A 20,832-nucleotide genomic window follows, 5' to 3' on the forward strand; every position below is an offset into this window, starting at 1 on the left:
GAGGGTGGATGTCAAAAGAGCTCAAGGCTCGGACCGAGGGGTAAGCGTTGAAGCTTTTTGAAATGAGATGCAGGGCGGGTGAGATTCCGGCATGGGAGGCCTGAAGAAAGCTGAGAAGAGGGGCAGTCGAGCATGAAGCTGAAGATCACGAAGGATGGAATATTGACGCGTGATAGACAAGGGTCGCAGAGAAAGCGGAGTTATCGAGGCTCACGAGGCTGATACGAGCGGGCGCTGGGCACATCTGCATTGAATGTCTCAGCCATAGAGAGTAGCTTTCGAGGGCATAACATTGGAAAAACGCGGCGGACATAAGCAGCGACGCCAGCAGACCGTTGCAGGTGCAGATTAGGCGTGCGAATGGATAAATTAGCAAGCAAAGGGGAGAGTTTGCCTGGCATGTTGACAGCATCGGGGCGAAGTCAGAAACATGTTGGATGGAGCACAACATTGTAGCTAGTCTTTGGAGGAGAGAGAGATTGCCCAATCGTGAGTATTGGAGGAGCCGGAGGCGGCGGAAGGTGCTTGGATGATGCTCGAGAGTTCAGACGACCGACGACGCTGCCTTGACGCACAGACTATCGGCTACGTCAACGAGGGCCAAACATGGACAAGGAAGTAACTAAGAAGCCGTTTTCCCTAGCCAGTCCGAGCAGACAGTGCGATCAATCTTCATCTTTCTCTTCTCTCTTGTTCTCCCTAGACTGGCGCTGGCCATGTACGAAACTCACACGCATACTGGAGATTGAATGCGTCCTAGGCCCAAGACATGACGGGGCAACAGAGCAGCTGGTGGTCTCGAGTAAGCGGCGGAGGCAAGGTCGGCTTCGACAAGGCCTGGAATCTCGTCGACAAGCTGGGCGCCCCTGTAAACAAGCTGAGCAACAAGCTGGGCTCCGAGGCCTTCTGGCCGACCACCTTGGACAAGGAGAGCGACAAGGCTGCACGCATCTTGCGCAGCTTCTGCAGTATGTCACCAAGTCCAGTCCACACGGCACGCGCGTCCACTAACCACATAACCCAGAGGATGGCTTCTACCAAGAAGAAACTACCGACGCGACAACAGACGGTCCCAAGGCAAAGCAGAAGGTCCTGAAACATATCCCTCCAGAAGTGCGTACTCTATCTCGTCCACTCGCCGCCGACGCTCGTCTAACAATACCCAGGTTATCAAGAATGCAAAAGGCCTCGCCATCTTCACGACAATGCGCACCGGTCTATGGGTGTCCGGCGCTGGCGGTTCAGGTGTTCTGGTAGGCAGGACAGCCGACGGCAGCTGGTCACCTCCATCAGGCATCATGTTGCACACTGCCGGTCTCGGCTTTCTAGTCGGCGTCGACATCTATGACTGTGTAGTCGTCATCAACACCCAAAAGGCTCTCGATGCCTTCTCCAAGATCAGATGCACTTTAGGCGGAGAAGTCAGTGCCGTCGCTGGACCTGTGGGTGCCGGTGGTCTTATCGAAACCGAGATTCACAAGAGACAAGCCCCTATATTCACATACCTCAAGTCGCGAGGCTTCTATGCCGGTGTCCAGATTGACGGTACAGTTGTCATCGAAAGAACCGACGAAAACGAGCGCTTCTACAACGAAAAAATATCCGTCGGCGACATCTTAGCCGGCAGAATACGCCATCCACCCCTCGAGTGTCGTCCGCTTCTTGAGACCATCAAAGCCGCGCAAGGCGACAAAGACGTCGATCAATCCATACTTCCTTCAGCTCCGCCACCGAGCGACCTCGACATCAACAACCCGGACCACTTTTTCGGCATCCCGGACAAAGAAGATCCGGACCCGTACGGTGTCCTGGCTCTTGAAAAAGAAGGAATGAGCATCCGTGAAGCAGGAACACAAAAACGAGCTAGCTGGGAGCAGTTCAACTTCCAGCCTGCTCCCACAAGTCCCATCTTCAACACTTTCAGTCGACAGAGCTTGGACAAGAACGGTAACCGTAACCGCAGCAGCAGCAACTCCACCTTCAAGACGACTTCAAACCTGTCGCAAACGCCCCTCTCGAGCGCCAGTACAGCCGTCGAGCAACCCAAACGCGTCAGCGTCACACGCTCCATGTCAGACATGTGCACCCAGACGGACTTTGCTGAACCCATCAGCCCACGCGTGGGCAGTTTCCGCAGTCGCCAAAGCAGTTTGCACGAAATTGCCGAAGACAGCAACGTCCTCTCAGAGCCACGCCCAAAGATCGATCGCAATCCAAGTTCGCGCTCAACACGTTCGAGTCCTAGACGTTCCTCATTCCGCTCCTCGCACCGCCGTACGGATAGTGGCAGCGACTCGCGCTCAGATTCTCCACCACAGCAGGCAACGCCAGCAAAGCCGGAAAACAAGGACATTGCCGAAGAAAGCTTTGACGATGCCGACGAAGATGGTGACGACACTGCTGACGAGGCCATCATTGAAGAGCCTGTCGTGCACTCGGTCCAGAAAGCCAACGCTCCTCAATTCATCTCTCGCGCTCGTCTCGTCGAAGTGCCTAAACGAATCACACCAAAGCTTCCTCCCCGCAACCCCAACCGTGGCAAAGGTCCCGTAGTTATCAATGCTGAACCCGGAGCTCAGCGTCCTTCTTCCACCGAGCTTTCGAGCCCTGAAGAGTCTCCCCTCAAGGCCAACAAGCCTCAATGGAGTGTACCTTCTAGCCCAGATAAATTGAGCGCTGACAGCCCTGGCTTCGGCGACCCTTCACCTAGCCCTGGTGAAGAGAGAAACCCATGGGGTCATATTCTGGAACAACACCGGAGGAACGAGAGCCAAGATTCACTCGACATGCCTGGAACGTTCCATTCCCTCCCTCCTACTCCAAATGAGACGAGAGAGGGTGCCCAAGCATCTTAGAACCTTCTCATATCTGGAAGCAGGCCACAGCTTCCACTTATCCCTGGTATTACCAAAAGCCATCTATCAAGATTCAAGAATCTAGGCGGGCAATCTCTTTGCGAATATTGCATCGGCTTCACATAATTTCTGCATTTCTTTTGTTCATGATGTTACGACAGCGGGTCTTGATTTCTTTTCCTTTCTGCCACATTGTTGGTCGCAGATGAATCATGCATGATCTCGGCGCAGGGCGGCAAGCAGTGGAGGCCAGAGTCTTAATGTCTCTTCATCTGGGTGGATGTTTTCCTTATGTTTTCGTATATCCTCTTGATTTCTCTCGATCTATATCATTTTGTCCATATGCTCACGCCATGAATCTGAACATCTCGTTCCCTTCGCTTGGCATCTGTCACCTAGGCTCATAGTCTATAGGCCTCCTTGGCTGTTCCGCTCCATACTCTTGCCTTCTCGGCTTCCGTACACTTTCGCTGACTTAGAACCTCCTCGACCACGCTTGTCCAGACTGGCCAACTTCCTTCTCCCTTCGGGCCCTTGACATTGCACACCGGCCAGTCACTTCCGAACATGACTCTTTGCGGGCCAAAGGCATCAAAGACCACATCGGTCCATGGCTTCATCCTTTGCGCCAAGACGTTGGGATCCACAGTGTTGACCGGTGAAGCATCATCGCTGAGTTCTGAGAAGGCGCCTGAAAGCTTCATGTAGGCTTGAGGGTGAGAGGCAAAGTTTTGGATGCAGGATTTCCAGCGAACGAATGAGTCCGAGGATGTAGATGTGTAGGAGGGTTTGCACATGTGATCTGCGTATGGATTTTAGCTTCCTGTAACATGGATGAATGGCCCGCGGTCATCTTACTCAATATCAACACTGTTCTCTCCTCTTCTGGCACGCCTTCGTACACCTTCTCCACGACTTTGGTAAACGTTTCCAGTTGCCAGGTAGCACCGCTTCGTTGGTCGATTCCCACGTCAAAACTGAATTTCTTCTCGTGTCGGCCCAAGGATTTCAAGATCGAGATGAAGCCATCGCTGAAGACCAGATTCTCAAATTCGGTCTTGTCCGTGATGGCTTGTAATAAGAATCTAAACCCCTTGATTCGTCTCCAGGTCTCCGGTCCAGTAGTCTTTTCGGCTATTTCCAACCATTGAGAGAACACATCTTGTCCTTGGTGTACAGGGGCCCAGGTCACGATGCCTTGGAGTAGCGCCGAGGCTTCAGAGCCATAATCACCTTCCACAATGCTGCGTAGGAATTGCAACTCTTTGATCGCTTCAGAAGCCCAGGATTCTAATGATGATGAAGATGGGTCCTCGAGCCGACGATCTGTTTCCACGTAGACGACACCGGTTGGTGGGTTTGCAGATGAGGCGCTCGTGTAGTCGGAGAGGATATGTTGCTTTGAGAGGATGAAGTGTGGATCGCTCATCCAGGCGTGGCCATTTGCATCTGCTGCTGACGCTGGCCAGAGATGAATGTGGCTGTCGAGAGTGGGATGCTTTGACGACATGGCAGATGTTCAATCACAGTGGTATGAGATATAGCGGTCGGTCTGAGTTGGAGCGGAAAAGTCGCGCCGGTGGAGATTGAAACGAAGCCATGGACTCAACAGCCGATGAGTTGAGTTCAGTCTTGGCCGGTTCGGCATGTCTTTATCAACACACATGTTGGTGGAGAGGTGTTCTTCGGTGTGCGATGGGCCGAAAGCAGCGAGAGAGTTCTGGGGAACGTGGGGCTCGCCCTCCACCATCCTTCGGCATTCTTTGCGGCCAACTCGGACTGTGGTGCAATAAGAACGTGGACTTGCCCCTCTTGTTCTTGCTGAGGAAAACGTCTACTTCTTTTTGCTCTCTCTGCTTCCTATCCGTATACCCAATTTGCATATTCACAATGGTTTCTTCTCCTCCTCCTTCGGGCATCTACGTCCCTGTAAGTTACTGAGCTCTCCCCCGCAGCTCCAGCTTTCACGGTATTGACGGCATCAAGGTCCCCACTTTCTTCGCATCTCAGTCCGCCTCCAACTACGACCCTGTCAATAACCCTCTGGATCTCGAGACTCAGACCAAGCACTCCATCTTCCTTGTCAAGGGTGGAGTCCGCGGTCTCGTCATCCTCGGATCAACCGGCGAGGCCATTCACCTTACCAACAAGGAGCGTAATGAGCTCATCACCAGCCAGCGTAAAGAGCTTGACAACGCCGGTTTCAAGGATAGACCCATCATTGCTGGTACTGCCACACAAAACATCGAGGAGACTCTGATCCAGCTCGAGGATGCAAAGAAGGCCGGTGCAGAGTACGGTATGGTGCTCACACCAGGCTACTTTGCTTCGGCCGCTAGTCAGCAAGGAATTGCCAAGTGGTTCGAGGCTGTCGCAGATAAGAGCCCTATCCCAATCATGATGTATGTATCACATTGAAGTCCCGAGGCTTGAGCAACCACTGATTGGTCGCAGCTACCACTATCCTGGCGTAACAAACAACGTCGTTGTGGCACCTTCGACATTTGAGCGCCTTGCTCAGCACCCCAATATTGTTGGCTGCAAGCTCTCGCACGGAGACATCCCAGATCACACTCTGATCGCCTCATCACCAAAGATCGACCCCTCGCATTTCAAAGTCTTCTCAGGTCTTGGACAGAACCTCCTTCCTGTCCTGACAATTGGCGGTCAGGGTGCCATCGACGGACTGGCAGGCATCTTTCCTCGCGTCGTCGTCAAGCTCTTCAACTTGTTCCAAGAAGGAGCGGACAACAAGCAGCTGCGTGAGCTTCAATTCAAGATCTGCGAAGGTGAGAGATTGATCGGTAGATGGGGTACTGTCGGAATCAAGGAGGCCATTTCAAGGTGCTGGGGCTTTGGTGACAAGGAGGGAGCTCGATTGCCGCTCCAAGGCGGGTTCCAGGGTGGTGAGCAAGAATGGAGCAACTGGAGCGGTGTCTACGAGGGACTGAAGAAGTTGGAGCAAGAGATTGAGAAGAGTGGTTAGATTTGTCAAAAGAGAGTCTGTTGATAATGATGATAATCAGGCACGATCGAGTCCACTCGATTACTTCCTAAGTCGGCATCAGCATGTATTCTCGATCGATAGTGTGACGGCAAAAGTGGATGAGGTCGAAGGATCAGAAGGTGAGAAGATGTTGTGTACTGGTTTTGAAATCAAGCAAACGTCCAACGCGCTCCAGCAAAGTGAGGCTGTTAGAACAAGCGGATCATATGGCCCCAGCGTCTTTCATCAGAGACAGAGTACCAGAGGAAGAAGAGAAAGGAGTAATCTTACATTTTACTTGTGTGTTGTCAAGGAAGACAGGAGACAGTGAGCATGACGATGGGAGAAACAGCAGGCAGTGTGACATGGTCCAAGCGTTTGAGCTCCAAAGTTCGCGATCAAAGTCCAAGACGCGCAACGAAACCAAAGCATCGTATTGGAAATATACAATTAATCCTCAACATCTGGACGCGAGTGTAAAGAGAGGCCTCTGCTACGAACCGTACCATCCGAAGATAGACAACATGTTCAAAGTCCCCGACTCAGCACCATCGACACCCGGCTCACGGCGCGCCGACCATGACCATCCATCAACAACACCAGCACATCCTCCGCCGACAGGATACACGAATGCCTCCTTCACTCCAGCTGGCCTCCCTCCGCAAAGCGTCTATGGCAATTCACTCTTTGGCGAATCGCACAATACCTTCCACACGCGCTTGCAATCTCAAGCACAAGCACCGAAACCCTCGTTCGCAGTACCCAGCAGTCCGCCGCGCAACCATCAGGAAGAGTCGGACGATGAAATGGATGCAGACGGCGAGAGCATTGACTTCCCCAACAATCAGCTACCAGCCTTCAATTCTGCTTTCCCCTCAGCCTTCCGCAGCGTCAACAAGCCGCTACCACAGTCGACCATGCTTTCATCACCACGAGGTCTGAAGCGTTCACGTTATGGAGACGTCATGGGCAATTCTTTGCGCCAGTCTACCGGCCTTCGCATGGACAAGGACAGACAGACTGCCATCCCGGGTGTCGCAAAGAATCTGGGAAGCAAATCTGCTGCGAAGGTGAGCGAGACGGATGATCTGGTCTTGCGCACCGACTCCATCATGGCTCAGTTGGACGCCGACATCAAGTTGGGCCAAGGTGGTCAATCTCCCATCACGCTCAACCGCACAGCACAGCAGCTTGGCCAGTTATGGCAGAAACACGCACAACTCAAGTCGCAATCCGGCGCCATCGGGCCCAAATCACAATCGAACCTCGACAAGGCCAACTATCTAGCACAACTATTGCTCCGCCTGCACCATCCCTTCTCCTCCACTCCCAACACTCCGTCCTCCTACCAGCGCTCTACTGGCTACTCAAATCTCGCCCTGTCTTCAGACCAGCCCACCTCTATCCCCCGTGCCCTGCTCGACTGGCTGGTCATATACCACAACCCCTTCCCCGATGACCTCACCGAGGTAATGCGCTTCCGTCCTACTCCAGTCGCCCACGACCGTTTCTGGGACATGGTCTATGCCTGCACTTTGCGCGGCGACATCGTAAGCGCTATCAGCTTGTTGGAAACCGCCGACTGGTCGCAAGCCGAATCCGCTCTTGAGGACGGCTATGATGAGCCTGGATACACTGGCAACCACTTGTACGCTGTCCGCGAAGTCGTCGGCCGCTGCGTCGATCTGCTCAGTACCTGCCCCGCTGTTACCGAGAACGATTGGGATGTCAAGGGTTCCGACTGGGCCATCTTCCGTCATCGTGTTCGCCGCGAACTACAAGACTTGCAGGACTTTGCCGAGGCCGATAGCCGTGACAAGGACCAGTATGCTGCCGCGCCATTCGGAAGAGCAAGCTTGAGTTTCAGCACTGCCAGCCGTCGCGCCGAAAGCAAGGTCCCTTGGCTGATCTATGAGAGTCTGAAAACCTTGTACGGCCAATTGTTGGGCAAGCGAGACGAGATTATGGTCGCTACTCAAGACTGGCTAGAGGCTGTCATCTTCCTGACTGCCTGGTGGGACGGTGAAGACGACGATGTCATTTCGGATGATCTTGCTGCTAGCAGGCGTTCGATGCGCCAATCGCAGTCTATCCGTCAAGTCGACGTCTCTCCTCTTTTCGCCTACAAGAAACAACTGCTCTTAGCTTTCGCCGCCACTACCGACAAGCCTGATGAAGATGAATTCTATCTCAACACCCTCAATCCTGTCCACGTTGGCCTCGGCTGCGTTTGCGAAGATGACATGCAAGGTATCATTGGTATCTTGAGGTCTTGGTCTTTGCCCATCGCATCGGCTGTCGTCGAGCTGGCCAGTGCTGCAGGCTGGATGCCATCTGCAGCCACCAACGTTCTGGATGCCTTCGATCAAGACGACTTGATGGTATTGAGCCATGGCCAGCCTTCAAAAGTAGACGAGATTAGGCGCGACGACGTGCTGATTCAATACGCGACCGCCCTCGCCAAGAAGGATTCATTCAAAAATGCGACTGGCAAGCCTGTGCAGGAAGGTTGGGATCTTGCTTGCCGTGTTCTGGGCCGTCTCGATAGCTTCGAGACAGCCAAGTCTAGGATCTCGGAGCTGCTGAACCAGATCACCCTCGACTCTACAACACGAGTGGACAAGGTACTCGCTGTTCTCAATGAGATCGGCTTGCCTGACCAAGTTCGCGAGATCGCGGAGCGCTATGCCGATGATTTGGCAGCTTCTAGCCAGGACTTTGGTAGCGCACTCGTCTACTATGCTCGCGCACACGCCTCGCAAAAGCTCCGCAGCACCGTCGATCTCCTCATCTCCTTTTGCTTGGTTCAGAGTGCAGCATTCCCTCCACAAGCAATCATCGACTCGCAGTTAGATGCTCTGCTCAATGATCAGCATGCCACTCTTCACCAAGTCGCCCGTCAGGACGTTGCAGCTGCTCAACTATTGGCATCACAACTCAGTGGTTACGCAACTCTGCGTCGCTTCTATGACCTGCGCGATGCGGATGCTGCAAAGGATGCCACAGAAGCCGATGTAGAGGATGACGAAATTGCTGCCAGTCGCAAGCCCGGCATGCTGAGACCATTGGCAAGAAAGCGTGAAGCCGCCAGAGCGTTGATGGCTGTTATTGAGTCTGCCGCGGATAGTATTCGTGGTGGTTTGTATGACCCCGACACTCAATCCGTGGTACAAGTCGATGCTCTGATGGCTTTGTTGTGCGAAGCCTTGCCTCTTATGAATCGTAAGCGCTTCTTCTTCCCTTCCATTACAACATATTTACTGATTTTCGAAAACAGAATCAAAGCAGATCCTCAAGACACCACACCTCCTCACCTTGATCCGCGCAATCGAAGATCTCGAAACAATAACACCCGGCATCTACGCTCAGAATACCGCCCTCTTCACCGCAGCAATCTCCGCCTACAATTCTTCTTCCTCTCCCTCAACCGCTGCAACAACCGCCACACCCCCAACCATCGATCTGAGCAAATCCATCGCTGGCCTGAAACAAAGTGTCTCCTGGAACATGGTGAACAGTAATGGTAGCATTGCCTCTGAAGGTCAAAGCAATGTAGGTGGACAAGATATCTTGCAAGGGTTGAATGTTAGCAGAGCGTGGGATTGGAGGGTCGGTGCTGTGTATATGAAGGGCAAGAGTGTCAAGGCAGAGGACGTTATGAGGGTCTTGAGGTGTCAAGTCGCTGTTGAGATGGGCAGGGTGTGGATGTAAAAATCCGCCTTCTATCTATCTCTTTGACCTCTTACTTCCAGGAATTGACGATCGATGGTTATGGCGGTGTATTCACTTTGCATTGGGCGCTGGAGGGGAATAATAGTGGAGTGATTGCGTTTTGCACGCTCCCGACTATATATTTCGGACATCGCATGTTGGCCCGCAGATATGGCAGCTTCGACCGTATCAGAGGTTCTTTCCCCAAAGTTCTCACTTCTTCCCATGCTGTGCTTCCATAACTCGGCTGATATGTTTATACTCCGTGGTTTGCGAAGTAAGGTGAACGTTCTCCCTTTCAGCCGACAAAGAATCGACAATTAAAATGATCACGCACATACATGACCTTCCCTCAAGTAGAATTGCTTGACTAGATACCCGAAAGAGTCAGCTCAACACTGCACGATCTTAGAGGCTTCACTATCTGTTATATTGTTTGGCAGAAGGACGACATGGAAATATACTCCGGTCGATGTCAGTTGACAGGGTTGCCCTGCGTACATGCCATCTGTGCCTCTAGCGGTCTCACGGCTACTGTACCTTATCTCATTAATCAGACCCTCCGCCATACTCGAGTCAGAGGTCACATGACTTCAAATTTTGGTGAGAGAAATCGATGCGTGTTAGCAGAGGGTCTGAGAGTTCATTGCACCCTCTCCACTAAGTAGTCGTTAACTCGACGCGATTTTGACCATTTTAAAAGGTATACTAGTCCACCACGTACGTTTGCACATTAGCTTTTTAGACATTCAGATTATTTAGCTATACATCTACTATTAGTCACAATTTTTTTAGCCCATAAAAGGGTGCGCCACTCTTAGAAACTTAATATAGAGATATACGTTTAGCTGGCACAAAATCTGTAACATAACTTTTTCGACTTTTTTCTTGATGAATAGGAAGAGAATAGAGCACTTACTTAGAATTCTAGATCCTAGCTATTTAGCTGCTATTGTTGAATTGTTATCAATTAATTAGATGTTCGTCGTTATTGCGCCCGAAGCTTTTCGGGCGCAATCCGACGTGTCAGATTTTTATAACAATTATTACGCGACGATTAGTCGCTATATAGTTATTGAAACTAGATAGACTTACTTTATAGCGTATATAGAAGCACTGAAAATTATCATATAATTACTACGTGATAATTGGTGTTGTTATATAGGTTTTAGTTAACGTGGTGGTTGTGCGTTTTTCTAAAGTCCTTCCACCAAAATCGTGCATTGAATCCTCAGACGCTCGAACGAGTTCTCGCGATTTCGTCCGTGCCCCCTCCGCGCGACTCATGTTCGAAGCGTCTAATTAATGAGATAAACTGTACCTCGCTTGAAGTTCTGTTGGTTGTATTCGCGTCACTCACATTCACCAAAGACATCAGAACGGCAATGGAGGGAAGTTGATCTTCAAATGTAACGTGTCTGTCTATGTTCCCGGATCTCGAAGACATAAAGCGCAGGTGACTGAAGGGAGACTGCAGTCAATCAAACCCACTCCGATTTCGAAACCTGCAAAGGTTGGATAGTGAGGGCCAGTACCTCGCAATGTAATTCACAAGGTGAGGATGCTGTCCTAGGAAAATGAATAAATCTTAGTTCGGATAAGTTATGCTTGCTCGATATGATGCGCTCAAAGAAAAATAGAACATGCAACAACAAGAAAAGACCATGCCTGCCCAAACCCAACGCTATGCAAATCAAGAAATTGATGCCATAAACTCCTTCCTCTCTTCCTTCGATTCTTGTTGCTCCACTACAGCGCAATCAAGTCCACGTTGGCGAAGTCGGGCGGGCTTCTTCTAAACACAACCTTGCCCTTCGCATTCAACGCAGTACCCTCGTTACTGATCCAGATATTCGTCCTTGGCGTCCTCTTCTCTGTTTCCGGGTCAATATCCTCCACAGTGCTCATGCGCTTGGTCCTTTCAATTTCGTCATCAGAGATTCCAAGATTGTCTCGTGGGATCCACACGACCGGTCTACGGGCGCGGAGGGCGGAGTGTTGGAAGGAGTAGCGGATGAGAGTATCGCGTTCCTCGGGTGTGAGGTCTTCGAGTTCATCGCTGAAACCGCCGAAGAGCACGTCACCGACTTGTTTTTGAGACTCCATGTCCACGCGGACGGCTTGAGGGTCCACGTCGATGGCAGTGGGTTTGCGGCCGTCCATGCCGTGGGCGTGTGGTCGGGCAATCTTGCGCAAATGGCGGACGGGCTCGCTGACCTGCTTGACCTTTCTCCATCGATCGCCGCTGTTGTTGTTGGCAGGCTTAGTGTCCATGATAGCGGGGTGGGGATGATCTGAATGTGCGCCGGAACCGTAGCTTGACATGCGAGTACTGGTGCGCCTATGCTCGCTGATCACTCTACGCTCCTCGGCAAGGGCCCTTTCCTCTTCTTCGGCTTCCTTTCTTTCTCTTTCTTCCATTGTCATCTCAGGATCGGCTTGTAGCCTTTCAAGTTCGCCCTGTTGTTCCGCCATACTCTCCCATTTGACACGCTGAGCGCGAGCGAATTCTTCATCGCGAATTACAGCATCGTCTTCGAGCGTGATTGGTAAGTATCGGAACAAAGGTGCAAATGCATCGTTGATGAGCCATTGGAAGATGGCTGTCGCCACAAGCATAACAATCATGATAATTGCTTGTGCTGTACATTTGTCATCACCCGGGAAAGCGAAGAACAGACCAATCATGGCAATCTCCATGATGTATAGTCCGACAAATAGTTGGTTAATGGCTCTGGGGAACAGCAGACCACCAGTGTCGTGTCGGAACTGGTAGACATACAAGGCGTTATACCTTTGTGTGATCCAATAGATCGAGAACACAATCAGGTTAAACACCATGACCAAAGGTGCAATGATGGAGAAGATGATTCCGATAACTGCGAAGTTGGTGAATGGAGGGAAAAAAGATCCCCACTTCACAACTCTCAGCTTGGTCTGTCTAGCCCACTTTTGGCGTGCCGTAGTGTCTACTATGGGCGCCCACAAGAACCATTCCAACAGAGCAGCGACTTGCAACAATGCACCTGCACTGTTGTTGAGAGCTTGGACTGTAAGGTAAGAGAAGAAGTAGTTCGACGCTCTCGGCAAGTTCGTGGCAAGAGTCTCGGGAATCTTCGTGGTTTCGGTCGCGACTTCTTTGAAGAAAGCAGGCAGACCAGATGACAGTGTGACGATGAGGAAGACCTGGATAAAAAGGAACGCGAAGTAGTAGACCTGGACTCCCATCTCTCTGCCATTCCCTGTCGCGACCCCTGATTGCTTAACCAGGAGTCGAAGAATGATGGGAACTAGCGCGAGGACGATACTCAAGAAAACTGGCGGAAGGATACCCTGAACCAGGTCGACAGCTTTGGGTGGTAATTTGGAGATCCACGATAACCATGAAATGGTCTCCAAGGTGTTCAGAGTCGAGAGGAAACCAGAAATCGTGACCACAGGCGCCCAGAGGAACAACATACCGACAACAGCCGCGAACACGATGCCACTACGCAGATAGCGCTCCCACCACTTCATTGACATGTTGTCCCATAGAACGTCGGTGGGAGAGATCTCTACCAGACGAGGTGTCATGTGCTGTGGCATATGATGACTGACAGACTGACAAGCCATATGTGCGGCCACTTGGTGATTGAACTGGATGAACGCCGAGTTCATGAATGGGTATCGCTCCACATTCTGTTGGTCCTCCTCTATCTCAACGTTCAGTCGAGCAAGCTCCTTGCGCAAGTAGTAGATTTTGTCTATCTTCTTGCCCATCAGAGGCAAGCGAGGCCACCACGACCACTTGAAAATTGGCTCGCGAAGGGTATCACGGTCTTTCGGATCAATGTACAGCTTCCACAAGGGCTCACTTTCCTCCGCATCAGCAAGTTCCTGGTCGAAAGCTTCTGGGTAGACCGGTTTCTCCTCTTCTGGTCCACCTTTCTTCCAGAACTTGAGCCAGCCAAACTTGTTGGCCCATTTGCTCTTAGACATGTCTTGATCAGGGTTCTCGCTCGGATCAGGATTGTTGGGTTGCCCAAGTGTTCGGAGAGGGTACTCGTCTTCTTCTACAGCGTGAGGCTGGGGGCTAGGGATAGGAATCGGAGTGGCTTGCACCTGTTTCCGAATCGCATCCCACGCTCTTCTAGGCGCGCCTCGCGGCTTCGATGTATTGGCCTTGTCCGGCGTAGTTGATCCTTTGACGCCTGATTTCGGGCTATCCGTCCAGTTGTCTTGGCTATGAGTCTGTGTGTTCGCAGAAGAAGGCTCGCTCCAATCCGAACGCCTAGTCTCTGAAGGGTCGGCTCGATCCAAAACTGCGACATCGTCAGGCTTCCTGAGCCCGGTCGGACGCTCTGGTTCGAATTGATCATTTTCCATCTCTGAGTAACTAGGATTACTAGGGTCACTGGGGTAACTGGCGCGACTGGTTTGATTAGTTTGGTTAGGGGGAACACGAGCAGAAGAGGGTATAGGTGCAGACATAGGCGCAGGAGCAGGCGCGGGTCCAGGTGCAGGTACAGACGAATCAAAAGCAAGCCTTTCGGCAGGCGCTGGCTTGTTAAGCTCATCAACGTCTGCGTAGAAGCCCGTCATGTTGTTGGCCTGGTCCACGGTCTCGTTGACGTTGCGGATGACGCGATTGACGTCGTCAGCGACCTCACCCACGACCTTGCGACCGAAATTTCCAAGTGCCCCGAAACCATGGCCGACGGCACCAAACCCTTGACCAAGTTTGTTCCGTAGCCCTTCAGACGAGTCTCGTTGCTTGTCATGCTTGTGCTCGTCTTCCTCGATCTCCTCAAGCACTTCCTGCAGGTTGTGTGGGACTTGGTGAGGGTCGCCAGAGCTAACGCCGTTTCCTTGTGCAATGCGCTCGGCTTGTTCGTCCGCCCTGGTCATGTCTTGTTGTCTTTCTTCTTTCGTCTTGCTGCGCCCTTCTTCCTTGGCCTTCTTCGCTTCGATCTTCTTGTGCTTCTTGATACACTTCTGAATAAGGCTGGTTTCCGCTTCTTCAAGGTTCTGAGCGATGTTGTCGCGTTCTGACACTTTATCGGCGAGATCATCGAAGTTTCTGTTGATCCAGATATTGCGAATACCTCCAGGGAAGACGTCGTACAGGCCATTCAGAGCGTCAACGGTCAACCACTTTCTGGGTATACCACTGACAAGCACAGTGGTAGCTGAGGCGCGGATACGGTGCTCGGGAGAAGCCAGGTATGCCTGTCTGATACGGATGTAGCCACGTAGTTCGGTGTACATAACATAAAGTACCCAAAGAATGGTGAGTACTGCCAGAATCAGGTGGGCCCAGGTGCGCTGGGCGTGGTCAGAAAGTTGAATGTTTCTCCAACCCAGCTGATCAGGACCTGTTGTACAACCTCTGCAACTGAGCTTGTTGATGGGCAAAAGGATGGGAAGAATGACGACCGAAAGGGGCACGAATATCTTCAACAGCATGCGCAAGAAGCGCAGGAAGAAGTAGGCGTCAAGGCCACATTTTTCGATAAAGGTCTGGTTCGGAGTGACGAAGAGAGGGATGGTCCATTGCCACACACCTTTGGGAGGGGCAGGAACTCGTTCGCGTTCGGCGACAAGATAGGATCTGGGACGGCTGCAGTTCTGGTCAGCTAGGAGTTGGCATGTTGGATGCGTGTCAAGCGGCCTACTAGATTCTGCTGAGTCGTAGGCGAAGTAGGACGAAACCAAGAAGTTGGGCGCCCAAAGAGACCAGGGCAACGACAATAGAGGAGAGAAGGGTGCCCCAATCTTGGCCAACATCGCTGAGTGCAGCACCGCAACCTGCGTTAAAGAGACCGCCGCCACAACTGGTGGTAGCAGATGACGCCGCTGAGGTCGTTGCAGACATGGCGAAAGACTATGTCTCCTGCAAAAGGAGGCTCCTTGTAGAAAGACGCTCACGACCGAACGAAACGTCCCATGTCAGTCAGGCGTGATAAAAGGCGCGTTAGATAGCGACTGTAACGGTAGAGGGGCGTGTTGGGTTCCGAGTAGGTGTGTCAAAGGCAATCAAGTCCAGGTCTAAGGAGTGAGTGGGAAAGATCCAGTAATTACTCGTCTCCAAGAAAGTCGCCGTATGCCATACGGACATGTTGCCGACTCCTGGGCGCCAACACAAACTCTCAAGCGCAACCGAGATCAAGGTTTAACTCGCGCCTGCCACGGCTGGAATCACCAACCACCAATTACATTGCCGCCTCTCAGCCCTGAAACACATCTTGGCCCACGTCAACATCAACACGGACCCTGATTTCCACGTCGATACGCGTAGATCTCCATCAAACTGGAACAGACGAACAGACGAACAGCTTGATCTGCTGGATGGACAAGACTGGATCATGGTGATATAGATTGACACCAAGTATTCACACAGAACATGGCCGCCTCTGACGAAGTGGGCGTTTTGCCGCACCTCGATAAGACCCTGCTCATGCAACGTACAGTCGACACAACCACAGTCGTGAAATGTGAAGATCCAATCAAACCACTCGATTGTGCCTTATCTACTCTAGTCTAGCAATTGTTTACGACCAGATCTAATGTCCCAGGTCTCAATAACATGTATAAACACTGCTTTGCCTTAAACACCAGCAGGTTCAAGGCTCTCAGGGAATGCGTTCTCTCCCAGACGAGCACCACAAGCCTGTTTCCAGTTCTTTGGTGTAAACTTGTCTACGATGCCCTTGAAGGCTTCCAGGGTACACAGGCTTTCATCATCGCCATAGTGCTTTCCAGCTGGTCTGCATCCGGGGACCTTCATGGCGCGGTCGTTGTAACGCAGTCGTACGTAGTAGCCGTCCAGCTTCTGCTTATCAGACTCGGAAAGATCTGACAGCGGGGTGCGAGGGGAGCCGTTAGGTGTCAGTATGCTCTTTGCAGGAAAGAACGAGCTCCACCAGCTGCCGGTAGTGATCGCAGGTTGGGCAGTTGTGGAGATTGTGCGATCTTTAAACAATTCAATAGCGATGTGGCTGGTGTACGGGGGCCACTGTTCGCCCTGGAAGGCGCCCATACTGCTGAGAACAGCAGCCAGAGTTGTGTCATGACAGCCAGAAAGAGCCATCTGGATGTTTCTGTTGCTGCTGGTCGGAGCTCTGGTTTTTTCAATCATACGGCTTACAACGTCACCCATGAGTCCACCAATACCTAGCAATCGTCAGTGACAACCATGACTCGTTTAGACTTGCCCCTTACCGAGTTGACGATATTCTTTAGACTCCATATATCCTGAAAACCACTCCTCGACTCCGATCTTGTCGATGATCTCTCTGCCCTTCTTGTCATAGAATTCCTTTGGAAGGCGAGTCTCGTTAGGATGAGCTAACGTTGAGTTGACAGTGTCCATGATACCACTCAATCTTGGGTGACCGTCAACCTTGACTGTAGGTGAATCCTCGGGCATCCATTTTCCGAACATCTTGTTAAGATGTGCCATGTCGGAAGTATCATTCCAGCGATCTGCGGTCCTCTGAGCAAAAGCCTGACTGAGCTGAGCAAACCGCCGACAAGCGCCCTCGTTAGGGAACAGCGTCTCATGACTAGGTTGGCGCTGGATGATTGTCGGCGAGACAAAGCCAGCGGCTCTTGATGAGGGGGGATATAGGCCGTAAAAGGTCTGCTGTACGGATTCTAGAGCTCTGGGAATAGGAGTTGCCCGAAGGTACATGTGGTTTGCATCTTGCAGAACAGTCGGCATGAAACCGAGCTGATCAACATACAAGCCCCGGAGGCGTTGACCTAGAGCAAGGGTGGAAGCACGACCTTGATCGGTAAGTTCGCCAGGAAGACAAATACCATCAGTCTCGCGTCCTGGGCCAGTAGACAGCACAGGGCTGTCATCGTTTTCATCGAACGTCTCGAGCCTCCGCCTGTAAGCCAGTTCGTCCCAAGAATCATTCGCCGACATGATTACGCTACGAAGATGCTGTGCAGCATTGCAATATGGCCAATCTTGGTATCCAAGTCAGTCGGTCGTTTTTCAAAGCTTTCGAGTTCAACATACTAGCTACGAGGCCAGCCTGGGTTTGAACATGTCAGCAGTTGAGGATTGATATATGTAGTTCTGTGTAGAACCTACATTCTTAAATCTGGCAGAGACGGGTGATCGTTCGCCTTTCCATGTCAGTCAGATGATTGGGAATCTTGGATTGGGATAGTAGTCTAACCATGTCTGAGGAGCTGTGCGAGGTAAGTATACAAATCGAATGGGAAGTTGGGCTCTTGAACGACTTACGACTTGGACTTGCTGCAATGCGAGCTCCTTGGGGTACAAGCGGTGGAGCTCGTCGGCGGTGTACGGCTCTCGAGGTACGAGGGTCGTCATGGTGAGCGATCGAGAGAGGTAGGACTTAGGTGGAAAGAGACAAAGGATTGGAGAGATACGAGGGATGAAGAGTGATGACAGGAGGTGGGTCTCGTTGCGAATCAAGACGTCCGAGGGGTCGAGAGATGGTCGGGGCTTGGCGGGCTGGAAACGCGGACAAAGTCCGACTTGGAGATGATTTTGTCACAAGCCATCTCAGCAGTCATTCACGGTCCACATGTCAAGCACCTACGTCTGCTCTCAATGTTGTCGCACTACGGCGCGGAGAGCGGTACGTCTTGTTCGACAGCAGCCATGTTCTTCGCATCCGCAACTGCGACGGGCCTCTTCTTACCACCTTGATGATCTCGTTTCGGAACTGCCGCGCAGTACTCGCTACTCACGACCTCGACCAAAGCCTGCTACTACAACTCCCACCCGGCCCGAGAGCTTGTACGACTACGTAGCCGCAAAGACGACCCCCCAGCCAGCTCGACGTCCCCGGAACACACCTGCTCCAAGCAATACCGTACCAGACGCTCAGCATGCGAGTTCCAGTATACACTCGTCACCACGCACGAACAGCAAACCCGACGCCCACCTCGTCTCATACACATCGAACCTTCAGGAATTGGTGTCGAAAAAGGATGCGAATGCTGCGTGGTCCTACTTTTGCGCCCACTATACCGCTCCCGACTGTTCAGCCTTGGATCCTGCCTGCCTCCCATTCATCGACGTCCCGAAACATAAGAGTCGTCTCGTTTATACAGAGCTGCTATCCCTGATGACTCGTCACTGGATTCAACAACTCGAATCTCTCGGATCTCCTGAAAACATAGCCTCACCCTCCCCTTGTGACGTACTCCAAGCCTTTGATCGTCTCGCCATATCTTCTCCGTCCATCACTTCCAGCCTGGCATTCTCTTTGGCCATTCATCTTCAGCTTGCTGCTGCAAAAGGCCTCGATGTCTTGCATGACCCCACAACCAAGCCTGTCCTTGTCCAATTGATTGAACTGTGGCCCCTTTGTTTCTTTCCAAGGTGGGAGACGAAGGACCACAAGGCTTTCCAGAGTCGTTGCGCCGCCCTCGTCCGGGCGCCGACTCAAAAGCCCTCAGGTCTCGTCATATCCTTGTTGCTTGTGCAGGATCTGTTGTGTCGTGCCAAGTCTTTCCCACCCGACTTGGAGCAATACCGACTCCATCTCCGAGCCCTCAGCCGGACCACTCCCTTTGCGCAGTTCTCTGGCGCCGCAGTGCGTCACATTGAGATGCGACTGAAGTCAGAATCTCCGGATGACGCTTTAGGATCAGCACAACTCACCGCGAAACTGTGCAACCTTCGTTCAGCATCTGTGCTAGTCAATGTGCCAGCCAATGCCACGCTGAAGGACCAAAATCGTCCAGTCGCTCCCGAGACTGTTGAACAGAAAACAAAGCGACTAGTTGCTTATGTCTCGCATGCTGCCGACAAGCAAAACCTGGATAATCTAGAGCGACTCTGGACGGAAGCACAAGATCTTTTCGCTGACGAAGAATCGCGGATAACTGACAATGCACCCTCCACGCTTCGCTTGTACGAAGCTTTCTTGAGCGCATTCTTCCAGCTACGACGCCCTCAATCTGGACTGCAAGTCTGGAACAGTATGCTCAACTCGGGCTTCGAACCTACTGTTCGCACCTGGAACATCATGATGAAGAGTTGTCATATTTCACGAGACATTAACATCATGGAGTCCATGTGGCAACGAATGAGAAACTCTGGTCTTCAACCTGACGTGGTATCCTGGAGTACGAGGATTTACGGCCACCTTCGTGTTGGCGATATTCGACAAGGCATGTCTGCACTGGACGAAATGGGAAGAGAATGGTTCGCATCTCAAAATAAAAGAAACCCCAAGTCGGCTGCCACAAATATCACGGCCGAGATACCGGCTCCTAACATCGCTATATTGAACACGGCCGTCTCGGCACTTCGTGGTAGCAGAGCACATCACATTCCCAATGTTTTAGCTTGGAGCCGATCCTTTAACATCGAGGCGGACGTAGACACGTACAACATGTTGCTTGCCGTGGCTCTGAACGGAGGGCAGGCAGCAGATGCGGCGAGCATCTTGAAGCGCATGGCAGCCTCCAACATTGAGCCCAATTCGTCTACCTTTACGATTCTCGTCAATTCGATGCTGTCGACAACGATGCTAAACGACTTGACGAAGGTGGAACAAGAGGCCAAGATCATGGGTCTCATCTCTTCGTTCGAAGAATGCGGTCTGAAGGTCGATGTTCAAGGATATGCACTGCTCATCGACCGTATGCTCAAAGAGCACGAGAACTTGGCAGCTGCTCAAAGCGTACTGGGACACATGATGGCCCGCGGAGTGCAATGTACACCTCACATTTACACCATCCTCATGACGCATTACTTCGACGCCAATCCACCTGCGCTCTTCGCGGCGGATGCGTTGTGGAATGATATCCAGAAGACAAAGGGCCACACGCTGGACGTGATATTCTACGACCGAATGGTCGAAGGATTTGCAAGACACGGTGATGTGGGCAGGACGATGGCATTTTTGAATCGGATGAGCAAGGAGGGCAAGCGACCAGGTTGGCTAGCCATGATGGCCGTGGTACAATGTCTTGCACGCAACAACGAGTGGGACAGAGTAGCACAAATAGTCATCGACTGTCACAAGCAGGAAGGTCTCCTGAGCGTCGGGCTACGAGGCAAAAAGGGACAGAAGGACTTTTGGTATTATGTGGGGAAGCTGGCGGACAACGAACTCTACGATAGCGAGCATGGGAAGGAGATATTCGCGATTGTTGAAGCTCAGAGGGAAGCGCTGGGAATGTGAGGATAGCAGAAGACAAAGTAGTACAAAAGGTTCATAATGACAGGAGAAATGAATAGTAACAGGGAGGACTCAATATCGCGTAAGAAGAAACGAGTTTGGCGGGTCAAAGATAAGGCGG

At 51.8% G+C, this 20,832-nt stretch overlaps 7 protein-coding genes across 7 annotated transcripts; 4 read left to right on the plus strand and 3 right to left on the minus strand.

Annotated features, from left to right (window-relative positions):
* Window positions 1–769: 769 nt before the first annotated feature.
* M438DRAFT_356893 (DUF500-domain-containing protein) lies at window positions 770–2,855 on the plus strand (the record flags this gene model as incomplete). Its single annotated transcript, XM_029907130.1, has 3 exons — window positions 770–968; window positions 1,025–1,113; window positions 1,167–2,855. The coding sequence occupies 3 exons, from the start codon at window positions 770–772 to the stop codon at window positions 2,853–2,855; spliced, it is 1,977 nt and encodes a 658-aa protein (XP_029759076.1).
* Window positions 2,856–3,055: 200 nt separating this feature from the next.
* M438DRAFT_49307 (uncharacterized protein) lies at window positions 3,056–4,812 on the minus strand. Its single transcript, XM_029910139.1, has 2 exons — window positions 3,714–4,812; window positions 3,056–3,657 (listed from the first exon to the last, which is right to left on the minus strand). Exons 1-2 carry the CDS (start codon window positions 4,363–4,365, stop codon window positions 3,257–3,259), a joined length of 1,053 nt encoding a protein of 350 aa, XP_029759077.1. The 5' UTR covers window positions 4,366–4,812; the 3' UTR covers window positions 3,056–3,256.
* On the plus strand, window positions 4,746–5,841 carry M438DRAFT_277190 (aldolase; the record flags this gene model as incomplete). Its single annotated transcript, XM_029900910.1, has 3 exons — window positions 4,746–4,784; window positions 4,842–5,257; window positions 5,310–5,841. 3 exons carry the CDS (start codon window positions 4,746–4,748, stop codon window positions 5,839–5,841), a joined length of 987 nt encoding a protein of 328 aa, XP_029759078.1.
* Window positions 5,842–6,365: 524 nt separating this feature from the next.
* M438DRAFT_277047 (uncharacterized protein) lies at window positions 6,366–9,552 on the plus strand (the record flags this gene model as incomplete). Its single annotated transcript, XM_029900896.1, has 2 exons — window positions 6,366–9,063; window positions 9,119–9,552. 2 exons carry the CDS (start codon window positions 6,366–6,368, stop codon window positions 9,550–9,552), a joined length of 3,132 nt encoding a protein of 1,043 aa, XP_029759079.1.
* A 1,523-nt stretch (window positions 9,553–11,075) lies between these two features.
* M438DRAFT_300263 (DUF221-domain-containing protein) lies at window positions 11,076–15,631 on the minus strand. Its single transcript, XM_029902064.1, has 2 exons — window positions 15,207–15,631; window positions 11,076–15,151 (listed from the first exon to the last, which is right to left on the minus strand). The coding sequence occupies exons 1-2, from the start codon at window positions 15,404–15,406 to the stop codon at window positions 11,302–11,304; spliced, it is 4,050 nt and encodes a 1,349-aa protein (XP_029759080.1). The 5' UTR covers window positions 15,407–15,631; the 3' UTR covers window positions 11,076–11,301.
* Window positions 15,632–16,032: 401 nt separating this feature from the next.
* Window positions 16,033–17,971, minus strand: M438DRAFT_300264 (phosphoglycerate mutase-like protein). Its single transcript, XM_029902065.1, has 6 exons — window positions 17,792–17,971; window positions 17,724–17,736; window positions 17,636–17,670; window positions 17,561–17,576; window positions 16,753–17,508; window positions 16,033–16,704 (listed from the first exon to the last, which is right to left on the minus strand). Exons 1-6 carry the CDS (start codon window positions 17,879–17,881, stop codon window positions 16,139–16,141), a joined length of 1,476 nt encoding a protein of 491 aa, XP_029759081.1. The 5' UTR covers window positions 17,882–17,971; the 3' UTR covers window positions 16,033–16,138.
* M438DRAFT_375912 (uncharacterized protein) lies at window positions 17,880–20,714 on the plus strand (the record flags this gene model as incomplete). The annotated part of the gene is made up of 2 exons (XM_029908622.1): window positions 17,880–17,882; window positions 18,081–20,714. 2 exons carry the CDS (start codon window positions 17,880–17,882, stop codon window positions 20,712–20,714), a joined length of 2,637 nt encoding a protein of 878 aa, XP_029759082.1.
* Between the last annotated feature and the right edge of the window lie 118 nt (window positions 20,715–20,832).

Source organism: Aureobasidium pullulans (assembly GCF_000721785.1).
Source record: "Aureobasidium pullulans EXF-150 unplaced genomic scaffold scaffold_13, whole genome shotgun sequence".
Taxonomy (NCBI): domain Eukaryota; kingdom Fungi; phylum Ascomycota; class Dothideomycetes; order Dothideales; family Saccotheciaceae; genus Aureobasidium; species Aureobasidium pullulans.